The sequence below is a fragment of the Gadus chalcogrammus genome, chromosome 7, assembly GCF_026213295.1.
Source record: "Gadus chalcogrammus isolate NIFS_2021 chromosome 7, NIFS_Gcha_1.0, whole genome shotgun sequence".
Classification (NCBI taxonomy): domain Eukaryota; kingdom Metazoa; phylum Chordata; class Actinopteri; order Gadiformes; family Gadidae; genus Gadus; species Gadus chalcogrammus.
Genome location: NC_079418.1, coordinates 8,329,065 through 8,343,010, shown reverse-complemented (window position 1 = coordinate 8,343,010; position 13,946 = coordinate 8,329,065). Strand labels below are relative to the sequence as shown.

General features: G+C 42.2%; 1 protein-coding gene across 1 annotated transcript in view; it reads left to right on the top strand.

The window, feature by feature from the left end:
• Positions 1-8,238, top strand: part of si:ch211-114n24.6 (uncharacterized protein LOC795591 homolog) — an 8,718-nt gene extending 480 nt beyond the window's left edge. The window contains exons 2-4 of the mRNA XM_056594526.1: positions 491-713; positions 6,609-6,757; positions 6,841-8,238. Of these exons, the coding sequence (XP_056450501.1) occupies positions 491-713; positions 6,609-6,757; positions 6,841-7,821 (1,353 nt within the window). The 3' untranslated portion in view covers positions 7,822-8,238. The remainder of the gene's footprint in view (positions 1-490; positions 714-6,608; positions 6,758-6,840) is intronic.
• The last annotated feature ends 5,708 nt before the right edge of the window (positions 8,239-13,946 follow it).

Genomic DNA, 13,946 nt, shown 5'->3' with positions numbered 1-13,946 from the left:
TGTGTGTGTGTGTGTGTGTGTGTGTGTGTGTGTGTGTGTGTGTGTGTGTGTGTGTGTGTGTGTGTGTGTGTGTGTGTGTGTGTGTGTGTGTGTGTGTGTGTGTGTGTGTGCGTGCGTGCGTGCGTGTGTGTGTGCGCGGTTTTTGGCTCACTAGCTACAGAGGTGACTGTTTAATGGGCGACTGGTTAATGGACCACTGGTTAATGGGTGAGTGGTTAATGGTTAATTTGTGGGGGACTTTTGTTAACGTCCAAAAATGTTTTTGAATTCATTTTAACGTCAAAAAATATTTGGACGTTAATATTTGTCAGGGCTACGATCACGGTCACGGCTCGCACTGCGGCGTAGAAAAGTTTGACGACAACCGTTATCCAGAACAACGGCTGTTCTCTACCGAACTCTGGCTCCAAACTACACGAAAAAAATATTGAAGTTTGTTTGAAAGTGCTAAAATCGTTCATGGTCTTGAATCAACTTCTCCCCCGAACAGCGTGAGTGCATCTCCGTCCACGTAGGCCAGGCCGGCTGCCAAATCGGCAATGCCTGCTGGGAGCTGTACTGCCTGGAGCACGGCATCCAGCCTGACGGACAGATGCCCTCCGACAAGACCATCGGAGGGGGGGATGACTCCTTCAACACATTCTTCAGCGAGACGGGGGCGGGGAAGCACGTCCCCCGGGCGGTGTTTGTGGACCTGGAGCCCACCGTCATCGGTATGATGAGCTCAGACACTTAAACTCTCGGTTGTTTGTTTAATACGGCTAAACCAGAGGTGGTCAAACTTCGGCCCGCGGGCGACGTATGGCTCGCTGGCCGTAGTTTGACCACCTCTGGTTTAGCCGTATTAAACAAACAACCGAGAGTTAACCTGACTCCGTCAAATGGATTGATTCGCATTTGCTCAGCATATCCATCTCGGAACCTTTTAGGAAGGGGCGAAAATACTGGTCAGCTGATTGGATAAACCTATCACCACCTTGTTAGTGATAGACAGACCAAGGCCGTGTTCCAATATCCATACTTCCATCAGTACACTTAAACGAAGTACACTATCCGCACTCACTAAGTGCGCTAATTTTTTTATCTCAGTGTTGTTCCAAATTGAATACTCCGTGGTGCACTAACTGGAAATTACGACTGCCGCCGCGGCTCCTCCCCCGCAATAAACATCCCGCTTTGAACGGTGAACGCTTTACGCCTAGCAGCTATAAAAAGCTATATATTCCAGTCTGGTTTCCGCTATGGCCACAGTACAGAAACAGCCTTGGTCAGGGTCACAAATGACCTCCTGATGGCAGCAGACACCGGCTCCCCATCTCTCCTCATCCTCCTGGACTTAACAGCTGCTTTTGATACGGTTGACCACAATATTCTCCTTCACCGCCTGCAATACACCATTGGACTATCAGGAAATGTAAAGAACTGGTTCAGCTCGTACCTCACTGACAGAACTGAGCACGTTGCCCTGGGCAAAGCAAAATCACACACCAACAACGTCACCTGCGGTGTCCCCCAGGGCTCGGTGTTGGGCCCCACACTGTTCTCACTGTACATGCTCCCCCTGGGTAGTGTCATTAGCAGGCATCTTACCACTGCTATGCTGATGATACACAGCTCTACATCAGGACAACCCCCACTTCTTCTGCCCCTCTGCCAACATCCACACTGACCACCTGCCTGGAGGAGATAGAGGCGTGGATGAAGCTCAACTTCCTACAACTTAACAGCCATAAAACGGAAGCCATCCTTGTTGGCACGCCACATCAGCTCCGCTCCCCCACCATCACCAATATGACCTTCTCTGGCAAAAACATCCCCCTTTCCACATCCGTCACCAACCTCTGTGTTAAAATGGACCCACAACTTAATTTTGACACCCACATCAAACACCTCTGTAAGACAGCTTTATACCACCTCAGGAACATCGCCAAACTCCGCCAATCACTCACCCTGGCTGATGCAGAGAAGCTCGTCCATGCCTTTGTCTCCTCCAGGTTGGACTACTGCAATGCACTCCTCATTGGGATCCCTGGCAAGAGCATCCAGAGGCTCCAATACATTCAAAACAGTGCTGCCAGGGTCCTGATGAGGGTGCGCAAGCATGACCACATCACCCCCATCCTGAAATCACTGCACTGGCTCCCTGTCCCACTCAGAATTGAGTACAAGGTCTCCCTCCTCACCCACCAGTGCCTTCACGGACTTGCCCCCCTCTACCTTCAGGAACTCCTCACCCCCCCGACAAACTCACGTACACTCCGTTCAGGTTCCACTCACACCCTCCAAACCCGACATATGAAGCTGTGCACCATGGGTGATCGGGCCTTTTCTGCTGCTGCCCCTAGACTATGGAACGCCCTCCCTGACCACCTGAGGGCTCCACAGACCACCTGAGGGCTCCACAGACTACAGCTCTTTTTAAACGGAACCTCAAAACCCATTTCTTTAAAAGAGCATTTAGCTAAACTTTCTTTGAGGTTACCCTTTTAATAGTTTTTTGTTATTTTTTTTCTCTGAAGCACTTTGAGATTCTTGAATATAAAGTGCATTATAAATACAATTTATTATTATTATTATTATTATTATTATTATTATTATTATATAAACTATAAAAACGACAAAATGACTCTATTAATGTAGGCTATGTGGAAAATGCGCCGACGTTGGCTCAGCCTGGCCCTGCCCTCTTGCGCTACGTAGCTAAGATGGCTGCCGTTGAGTACGAAAAGTGTACATCATACACACTTCGCGATTTGAGTTTTGAGTACACCGGACAATATGAATCGGAACGCCCTACGTACTCAAACTTAGGCTAGTAAGTACGGATAGTATGGATATTGGAACAAGGCACAAATCAACCAATCAGATCAACGGAAGCCACCGTGTTGTTTTAATGGTGTGTTCCTGAATCCTAGGACGCCAGCCTTCTGAGTTGCATTTCCGGTCTCGGAGCGTTAATAGCGTTCCTGTTCGTCTTTGTAATAATTTCATTATTATCATGAAATTGGCTAGTCGTTGTTTATTGTTAGTTACATAAGCCTCTTTAGCAAAACAGCCCGAAAACAAACAACGTAACTTTACATTGTATTGCACGCACAGCAAGACCATGCAATGTATACATTGGTGACGGAATAAAGTAGTAGAGCTGCAACTAATGATTATTTTAATAATCGATTAATCGGTCGATTATTTTTCGATTCATCGATGAATCGGATAAAAAAAAGAAACACTTGTAATTGCCGCATCTTTATTCAAAAACTGAACATTACTTCAAATTCACAGTGCAGACTGTGAAACACCCAAGTTATTGTTCCAACGTCCCAGAACTATTAAAATAAATATTAAATGATAAAAAAATAAAAAAACATAACTGGGATAACACAAAAAAAACATACATGGTATGATATACATTTATATGTATACAGTATAATAGGGGTGGGAATCTCTTGTCACCTCTCGATTTGATTCCGATTCAGAGGTCAACGATTCGATTCTAGACCGATTAATGATGCATTTCGATGCATCTCGATGCAACAATTTTTTTACGAACATTTCCATGTGTGATTTTCAAAAATATATATATGCATCTGAGTTTGCTCCTCAGAGTTGGCTAATCACTTCCTACTTTATCTCTACATTCTTTGAACATACTTAATGATGCCTACCAGAACTAAAAATCACAATAATAGTTCAATCTTAATATGATGTATCATCCTTTGACACGATTTAATTGAATCTAAATAGAATAAAACAATGTTATATTATGTGTAACACAATCTGCATTACTACATCACGACCACTTATATTGCGCTATATGACAATTCATTTTCATACTGCACCTTAATTGCTCTTTTGAACTACTGGTTAGATCACATTGCGAATGACGTTGAATCTAATCTTATCTAAACTGATTATCACTTCCTCAAAGGGATTTTTCCACCCGCATCCTATTTTGCAATCATTTAGGGTGTAAGTAAGGGACTAATGTTGACCAGCCTTTTTGAGATAGCTAGAGCATTTATCGAGCACGATTCAGCCGTAATCAGTTTAAGAGAGCTACAAAGTTGTGATTTGGGTAAGTAGCACCACGTCAATTTACTTCCTCTAAAACTGCTTGCTTTTGCACCTGACCGGTTCAGATTGCATTATGTCATTATGGAAACTAGAGTGCCGCGCGCTCCACCTCTAGTTGTAATTAAACCCATAGCAATAATGTGGAAACCCCAGTCGATAATGTAACACATTTCTGAGCGCATACTATAATAATAATTTGCCTATAATTGTACAACGTATGACATTAGTTCACCACAAATTACTCTTAAAAGCAGTGCCAACAATTTAATATTTTTTAACCATTCAGCAAACAAAAGGCAACAGGCTGATTATCATTTGGGGGGCCACTCAATGACATGCAAAATTGTCATCAACACGCCCACTGAAGTGGTGTGAGAAATACTGACCTTTCCTCATTCACATATAAGGTAATTTACATTTCCTACAGAGAAAATACTACCTTAGGGGAAAATTATTCAGGAGATTTTCAGGCTACAAATGTCAGGATATGTTGTTCACACATACGGCCCATCAGGAGAATATCAGGACTTACACGTGTGTCTAAGCAGCCAGTGTGTGAGCATTTGATTACATTATACAATTTTTCAATTGATGGTAACAGGGGTAATTGTACAATGTAAACTGTAGTATACTATGCATGCAAATAAATTATTAAATAGCTTTACTGTTATTCAGGACTGAAAAGTGCATTGACATTTTAAAATGCAAGGCAACTGCTATTGGTTAGTTGAAAAATAATAATCATCATTGTGATTAAACATCTCTTCCAGTGTTCTGGCCAAGATAGGCAGCAGTTGCCTACAGTCACACATAGCATACACACAAAAAATAAGAAAAATAAAACAACTAAAACAGTCCACAGGGGGGAGGGGGTGATATCAATATCGCAAGACATTTGGGGAGGCTCAAGGAGTAGAGTAATATTAAGTTTGAGCAACAATGTGTAAAGATATTTCGGGAGGCTCAAGGAGAGGAGTAATATTACATTTCGTTCTGTCTTATAGGGACCCTGTCTCTTTAAGAATCACGTGACTTCTGTGTTGTTATGCCGGTCGGAGCAATGCTTGAATTTAACAATTTTTACATCACAAAATGAACAAGCCCCTGTCACGTTAAAATTGTACCGGGGGCGAAAATTGTACCGGCCTACGTCATCGTTTGTTTACATCCTGACAACCTGACAACCTGCCCGGCAACAGACGACGCGATGCAGAAAGCATGTTTCCAAACGACGAAATAACATAATACAGATAGCGGATCGCTATCTGTATTATGCAAAAAAATTTATTGTTTCGATTAAACAATTAAATACAATACAAATGTAAAGTAAAAACAAGTGTTATCGCTATCTATCATAATACAGATAGCGATCCGCTATCTGTATTATGTTATTTCGTCGTTTGGAAACATGTTTTCTGCATCGCGTCGTCTGTTCCCGGGCAGGTTGTCAGGATGTAAACAAACGATGACGTAGGCCGGTACAATTTTCGCCCCCGGTACAATTTTAACGTGACACCGCCATTGCTTGTCGAGGTGAGAAATTGTCTCTTCCCTTATTTTATCGCAATTTGTACAGTCTATAGACAGAACGTGTTACCTGGCAGAATTTGTCGTCGTGTTTAAAAATATAACGTTTTACCTGGGCGAGTGTCACTTCGGTGTGCGCGTGCGTGTGTGTTCTTACCTGCGTGTGTGCCGATGGTAGAGCCGTTGAACGTCTTTACCTGTGTGTGTCTGTGTGTGTGTTTACGAGCGTGTGTGTGTGCTTCCTTGTATGTCGCTGCCTTTGTGTTGATGTGCGGTGTGTGTGCGCGTGCTTGTGGGTGTGTGTGTGTAGTGTATGCGCATGTGTGTGCGTTTCCATGTATGTTCGTGCGCATGTGCTTGCTTGCGGTGTATATGCGTTCGCGCTTGGCACATGCACACTTGAGTAACTTGAGTAACTGGTGCGACAGGCCTGCTATTATAGCAGTAAGATGATCACTACAGTGAAATAATAATAGTTTCTTTACTGTTGGTTTGATCCTTTCTGTTTGTTATTTTGTAAAACAAAGTCTTGCACAAGAAGAAGTCTCTTTCTGAAATCTCATTTTTGCAGGATATTTCTCTATTGTCAACACAATCTCAACGCTCCTTCTCACAAATCTCTGAGATAACACCAAGATAGACTTTCTGTAGTCCCAACCACACAAACACTCGTCTCTCCTGCTCTCCATCTCGTTTTCACCTGCAAATCTCCCTGCAAACGACTCAACTCTCGCAATACTTCCGATGGAGCGAAAGTTGGTTTGACACAATAACAACAGAATGTTGTCAATCAAAAGGTAAAGAAATGTCCATATTTAAATACTATAATCTGGGTCTGTCAGTGGCAAAAAAAAGCACTTTTAGAGGATTTACATTGACGGGCTGCTATACATTGCCCGTTTTTCGCGGAATACAGCTGAAGTGTTGTAACTCAATACTAGCCCAATCTCAACAGTTGTTTCCTTTACGACATTTTCACGTGCTATTGCTTATTTTGCGATTGACAGATGAGGTTCGTACCGGAACATACCGGCAGCTGTTCCACCCCGAGCAGCTGATCACAGGGAAGGAAGACGCAGCCAATAACTACGCCCGCGGCCACTATACCATCGGCAAGGAGATCATCGACCTCGTGCTAGACAGAACTCGCAAGCTGGTAAGATTCACGAGTCATCAGGGTATATTAGGGTCATGTACCAAAGCGAGTGTCACTGATGCATGGATTCTGATTGTTTTCAGGCGGACCAGTGCACTGGACTCCAGGGCTTCCTCATCTTCCACTCCTTCGGTGGAGGAACGGGCTCCGGCTTCACCTCTCTGCTGATGGAGCGTCTCTCCGTTGACTACGGGAAGAAGTCCAAGCTGGAGTTCGCCATTTACCCCGCGCCCCAGGTGTCCACCGCCGTGGTGGAGCCCTACAACTCCATCCTGACCACCCACACCACCCTGGAGCACTCGGACTGCGCCTTCATGGTAGACAACGAGGCCATCTACGACATCTGCCGCAGGAACCTGGACATCGAGCGCCCTACCTACACCAACCTCAATAGGCTGATCGGTCAGATCGTCTCCTCAATCACCGCCTCCCTGCGCTTCGACGGTGCCTTGAACGTCGACCTGACAGAGTTCCAGACCAACTTGGTGCCCTACCCCCGTATCCACTTCCCCCTGGCCACCTACGCCCCCGTCATCTCCGCCGAGAAGGCCTACCACGAGCAGCTGTCGGTAGCAGAGATCACGAACGCCTGCTTTGAGCCGGCCAACCAGATGGTGAAGTGCGACCCTCGCCACGGCAAGTACATGGCGTGCTGCCTACTGTACCGCGGAGACGTGGTGCCCAAAGACGTCAACTCCGCCATCGCCACCATCAAGACCAAGCGCACCATCCAGTTCGTGGACTGGTGCCCCACCGGCTTCAAGGTGGGAATCAACTACCAGCCCCCCACCGTGGTGCCGGGAGGAGATCTGGCCAAGGTGCAGAGGGCCGTGTGCATGCTGAGCAACACCACCGCCATCGCCGAGGCCTGGGCGCGCCTGGACCACAAGTTTGACCTGATGTACGCCAAGAGGGCCTTTGTCCACTGGTACGTCGGGGAGGGCATGGAGGAGGGAGAGTTCTCCGAGGCCAGGGAGGACATGGCCGCCCTGGAGAAGGATTACGAAGAGGTGGGCACCGATACTGTTGGCGATGAAGGAGAAGAAGAAGGGGAAGAATATTGAGTCACATTGAGTCCCAAAAAAACAACGTATTTATCATGTCAAAAAATACTGACATTTGGCTTCACCTCTGTTAAAGAGTAGGAGATGTTACATATTTTGTTATATTTCTTATTGTCGTGTTAAGGCTGTAACACGTACTGTTAACCAACGTTAACCTGATTCTTTTGTAGTTGAAAGTTCACATCAAACTTCCTGGCACAAAACCAATACTGATTGTTTCATACTCCTCACGTTTATTAAACATTTCTTTTTATGAAAGTCTGTTTAACCAATATTATACACTATTTTGATATGAAAATGGAATTTAAAAAACCTGCTTGTGGAACAGTTCTATCAGAATTTTTTTTGAAAGGACAAAGTCTGGACAAAATGTTGTAGAGCCAAGCAATTATAGGGATAATCATTGAATAAAACAGTTTAAAGGTTCAAGCGCAAGTGTTATTTTTTAGACCGGGAACATTTATTGCAGTATTTCCTTTTTCTAGTCTCTTTTATGTGTGTTATTTCAATAATCCTCATCATGTGACCTTGATTTGCGTTATCAAATAATCAAATAATATCAAATAATGCGCAGGTCTTCATTTGCCTACATCACCCACTGAAACCTAAAGTAATCTATGTTTAAAACTCAGCGCCTTCTCCTGTCAGGGAGTAGGGTAGCCACAATAGGAGAGTGACTTATTGGTACTTATTATTCTTAACATTGGTATAATAGGTATATTAAAGATCCCATGGCACTTTATGGGGTTTTCTAACATTAATATGAGTTCCCCTAGCCCGACTATGGTCCCAAAGTAGCTAGAAATGGCGTTAGGTGTAAAACGATCACTAGGTATCCTGCTCTGCCTTTGAAAAAACAGCTCAGACGCGCCGATTTGGATTTTTCCACGTATGTCGTCATACGGGGAAATGTTATCTCCCCTTTTCTGCTTTGTCCCTGCCAATGAGACAATGAGCTACGACTGTTGTACACTTCTTTGTTATTTGGATAACAGTTCTGCTGGCTTCCGAGGTGGTGGTGCCTCGTCAGCGGGCAGAGGGGCTCCGGCGGGACACAATCACGGGCAACAATCTCTTTCTCCTCCATGTCGTGGTTCAGTCTACTTCAGATTGAACCAGAGACGTCGGAGAACCTGACGCAGTTGTTTGAGATTCATAATATCGTCTCGAGGCGCCCATAGCTTTTGGCCGTGATAATATGTATTATACGATATAGATATCTATGTATAGTGTGATATTATTTAGATATAGAGCTCCAGGACTGTAACGCAAGGGTTGTACACTTCTTTGTTATTTGGATAACCGTTCTGCTGTTGGGCTCTCTGACGACTCTGGTATTTCCACAACGAGACTCGTAGTTGGGGTTATCTCAGCCATGGTTGAGAAGGAATTGGGGGAGAAAGGAACTTTGGCTTCGACTCCCTCAAGTACATGAACCGCGACAAGGAGGAGAAAGGGATTGTTGCCCGCGATTGTCTCCCACCGGAGTCCTGCTGCCCGCCTCCACGAGGCACGCTGACCGCTGCCAAGGCGGTGGTGCCTCGGCAGCGGGCAGCGGGGCTCCGGTGGGAGACAATCGCTGGCTACAATCCCTTTCCCTGCATGTACACTGGAAAAAGGGATTTATGCCGCACTTCATCTGATTATTATTTTGTAATTCAATTCAAATAAACATTTTTTGTTTTATTTTTAAAATAACTTTTTTTTACTTCAAAATACTGTGAAATATAGATATTTTTAGTTAGGAGTTCAATTAAGAAATATCTATTTTGACAAATGTAAAATGTCAAGGTTACGTACAAGCCTGCGCATGCGCATTAAATACAAAGACGCTTACGACTACTGGACCAAACCGCAGTGTTGCCAACTTAGCGATTTTGTCGCTATATTTAGCTACTTTTCAGACCCCTTTGGCGACTTTTTTTAAAAATAGCGACAAGCGACAAATCTAGCTTCTTTTTCAGCTGCTATTGGTGACTTTTGGCGACTTTTTGAGGTGAAAGCACTACCCTTGACCAGAGTGACGACGACCCACTGGCGGCAGTAGCTCAGGTGGTAGAGCGGGTTGGCTGGTAATCTGAAGGTTGTTGGTTCAATCCCCGGCTTCACCAAGCAGTGTATCGAGGTGTCTTTGGCAAAGCACCTAACCCTGACTGATGTCGCGATGTGATGTCGAATCCAGACAGAAGCGCCTCAAGGCCATGAAGCGGCGAGAGCCGAGCGGGAAAAAATTATGATGTATACAATAATGAGAAACAATTGTTTGATTAAATTTTAATCTTTTTGATTGGATAAACCAAATTATTTCTGATAGATATTTCTTAAATGAGAACCAATTGTTGGAGTGAATCAATATTTTTTTGTTTAGGATTTAACATACGATTTAAATGTATTAACTTCATTCAAAGAATAGAATTATACTTGGTGCCAAGTTGTATTATTTTGTTTTTATGAACATAGGAAATATTGTTTGAGGCAAGCTATATATTTGTCATTGGCTCAAGTTATGTAATATAGATGTGAACCATTACCCATATTTTTTTTACTTGGTTCAACAGAAGACTTTTTCCAGTGTAGCGGTTCAGTATACTTCAGATTGATGTTGAAGTGGAAGAACCAGGGTCGATTGGGATTCATAATATCGTCTGGAGGCTTACACAGCTGTGATTATTTATATAGGATCAAGGATCGAGGATGCTTTACTTGTCATTTTTATATTTACATGAAAAATGAAATACAGTACTCTGGTCTCAGTGTGCTACCTAAAACCTTATAATTTGTTTAACTTAAAATAAACTATTAATATAAATAAAGACATACTAAGATACAAAAATCCATATTAAAAGAAGATATTTAAAGAAGGTTAGCAGCGTATTAATGAGTACAAGTGCAGCAGTAGGTTCCTTGTAAATTGATAAAGTCAAATCGCAAATGCAATCAGGTCAGCAGTCGGGGTCCTAGACATTAAAGTGCATGAGTGCAGTTAATCAGTGCATAATCAAGAGGTGTTTAGCAGTTCAACAGTCTTATAGCATCCACACTGGAAAAAGCCTTCTGTTGAACCAAGTAAAAAAAACATGGGTAATGGTTCACATCTATATTACATAACTTGAGCCAATGACAAATATATAGCTTGCCTCAAACAATATTTCCTATGTTCATAAAAACAAAATAATACAACTTGGCACCAAGTATAATTCTATTCTTTGAATGAAGTTAATACATTTAAATCGTATGTTAAATCCTAAACAAAAAAATATTGATTCACTCCAACAATTGGTTCTCATTTAAGAAATATCTATCAGAAATAATTTGGTTTATCCAATCAAAAAGATTAAAATTTAATCAAACAATTGTTTCTCATTATTGTATACATCATAATTTTTTCCCGCTCGGCTCTCGCCGCTTCATGGCCTTGAGGCGCTTCTGTCTGGATTCGACATCACATCGCGACATCAGTCAGGGTTAGGTGCTTTGCCAAAGACACCTCAATACACTGCTTGTTGAAGCCGGGGATTGAACCAACAACCTTCAGGTTACCAGCCAACCCGCTCTACCACCTGAGCTACTGCCGCCAGTGAGTCAGCGTCACTCTGGTCAAGGGTAGTGCTTTCACCTCAAAAAGTCGCCAAAAGTCACCAATAGCAGCTGAAAAAGAAGCTAGATTTGTCGCTTGTCGCTGTTTTTAAAAAAAGTCGCCAAAGGGGTCTGAAAAGTAGCTAAATATAGCGACAAAATCGCTAAGTTGGCAACACTGCGGTTTGGTCCAGTAGTCGTAAGCGTCTTTGTATTTAATGCGCATGCGCAGGCTTGTACGTAACCTTGACATTTTACATTTGTCAAAATAGATATTTCTTAATTGAACTCCTAACTAAAAATATCTATATTTCACAGTATTTTGAAATAAAAAAAAGTTATTTTAAAAATAAAACAAAAAATGTTTATTTGAATTGAATTACAAAATAATAATCAGATGAAGTGCGGCATAAAACCCTTTTTCCAGGGCAGGTAGAAGGTGTTCCTCAACCTAGTTGTCCTTGCCCGGATGCTACGCAACCTCCTGCCTGAGGGAAGGAGGGTAAACAGTCCATGTGCTGGGTGGGTGGGGTCCTTCATGATGGAGGCTGCTCTGTCCTTGCATCTGGTGATGTACACTGGAAAAAATTTTGTCGCTATATTTAGCTACTTTTCAGACCCCTTTGGCGACTTTTTTTCAAAACAGCGACAAGCGACAAATCTAGCTTATTTTTCAGCTGCTATTGGTGACTTTTGGCGACTTTTTGAGGTGAAAGCACGAGCCTTGACCAGAGTGACGATGACTCACTGGTTCTGTGAGCTAGGACAGTCTGTCTGTGTCTGGAGGGAGGTCTGGAGTTGGTCTAACTCTGCCATTTAGATTGTTAATATATATTGTATATTGTGTGGCGATAGTAGCTCAGGTGGTAGAGCGGGTTGGCTGGTAATCTGATGGTTGTTGGTTCGATCCCCGGCTTCACCAAGCAGTGTATCGAGGTGTCTTTGGCAAAGCACCTAACCGTGACTGATGTCGAGATGTGATGTCGAATCCAGACAGAAGCGCCTCAAGGCCATGTAGCGGCGAGAGCCGAGCGGGAAAAAATGATGATGATGATGTATAAATTGTAATCTTTTTGATTGGATAAACCAAATTATTTCTGATAGAAATAAATATATATAGAAATATATATATTATATATATATATATATATATATATATATATATATATATATATATAAATATATATATTTCTGGCCTGATAGATATTTCTTAAACGAGAACCAATTGTTGGAGTGAATCAATATTTTTTTGTTTAGGATTTAACATACGATTTAAATGTATTAACTTCATTCAAAGAATAGAATTATACTTGGTGCCAAGTTGTATTATTTTGTTTTTATGAACATAGGAAATATTGTTTGAGGCAAGCTATATATTTGTCATTGGCTCAAGTTATGTAATATAGATGTGAACCATTACCCATGTTTTTTTTAATTGGTTCAACAGAAGGCTTTTTCCAGTGTAGATGGTTGACAGAGACGGCAAACTGCAGCTGATGATTCGCTGGGTGGAGTTTACCACCCGCTGTAGTGCCTGCTTCTCTGCCACTGTGCAGCTGCAATACCACACATTGATACAGGAAGTGAGGATACTCTCCACCCCACACCTATAGAAGGATTTGAGTATGGCTGTAGACATGCCTGCCCCCTTCAACTTCTTTAGAAAGTAGAGCCGTTGATGGGCCTTCTTGATGGTGTGCATGGTGAGCGTGTTGGTAAGGTGCAGGCCAAGGTATTTGAATGTGTGGACCCTCTACACAGCTGCCTTGTCGATGTAGAGGGGGGGAGGGATAGGGCTAGGGTTGCCAACTATCAGAAATGTAAATAAGGGACACATGCACGCGCACGAAGCGAGCGCACATGTGTACACGCATGCATTTGCTACTACTGTGTTACTACTACCACTGTGTTACTACTGTGCTAGACTTACTGTAGCAAGTCCTATCCATTTAATAATTCATACCATCACAAGTCACAAGTAAAGAAAATATATATATTCTTCAACTGCATCTATAATAAGCATGTACTCAAGACACATACCTTAACTTCAGTTTTGTATTTGCAGTATAGATTAGATTAGATTAGATTAGATTAGATTAGATTAGATTAGGCTTTATTGATCCTTTTGGGATGACTCCCTCAAGGAAATTGATTGTCCAGTAGTTTACAGAAGAAACACAACACAATATTAAATTATATACAATATAAAATAAACAATACACTCTTTGATAACTATAAAAAGTAAAGTAAAACAAAAAGTAAACAGTAAACAATAATTACACTAGAAAAAGCCTTCTGTTGAACCAATTAAAAAAAACAAGGGTAATGGTTCACATCTATATTACATAACTTGAGCCAATGACAAATATATAGCTTGCCTCAAACAATATTTCCTATGTTCATAAAAACAAAATAATACAACTTGGCACCAAGTATAATTCTATTCTTTGAATGAAGTTAATACATTTAAATCGTATGTTAAATCCTAAACAAAAAAATATTGATTCACTCCAACAATTGTTTCTCATTTAAGAAATATCTATCAGAAA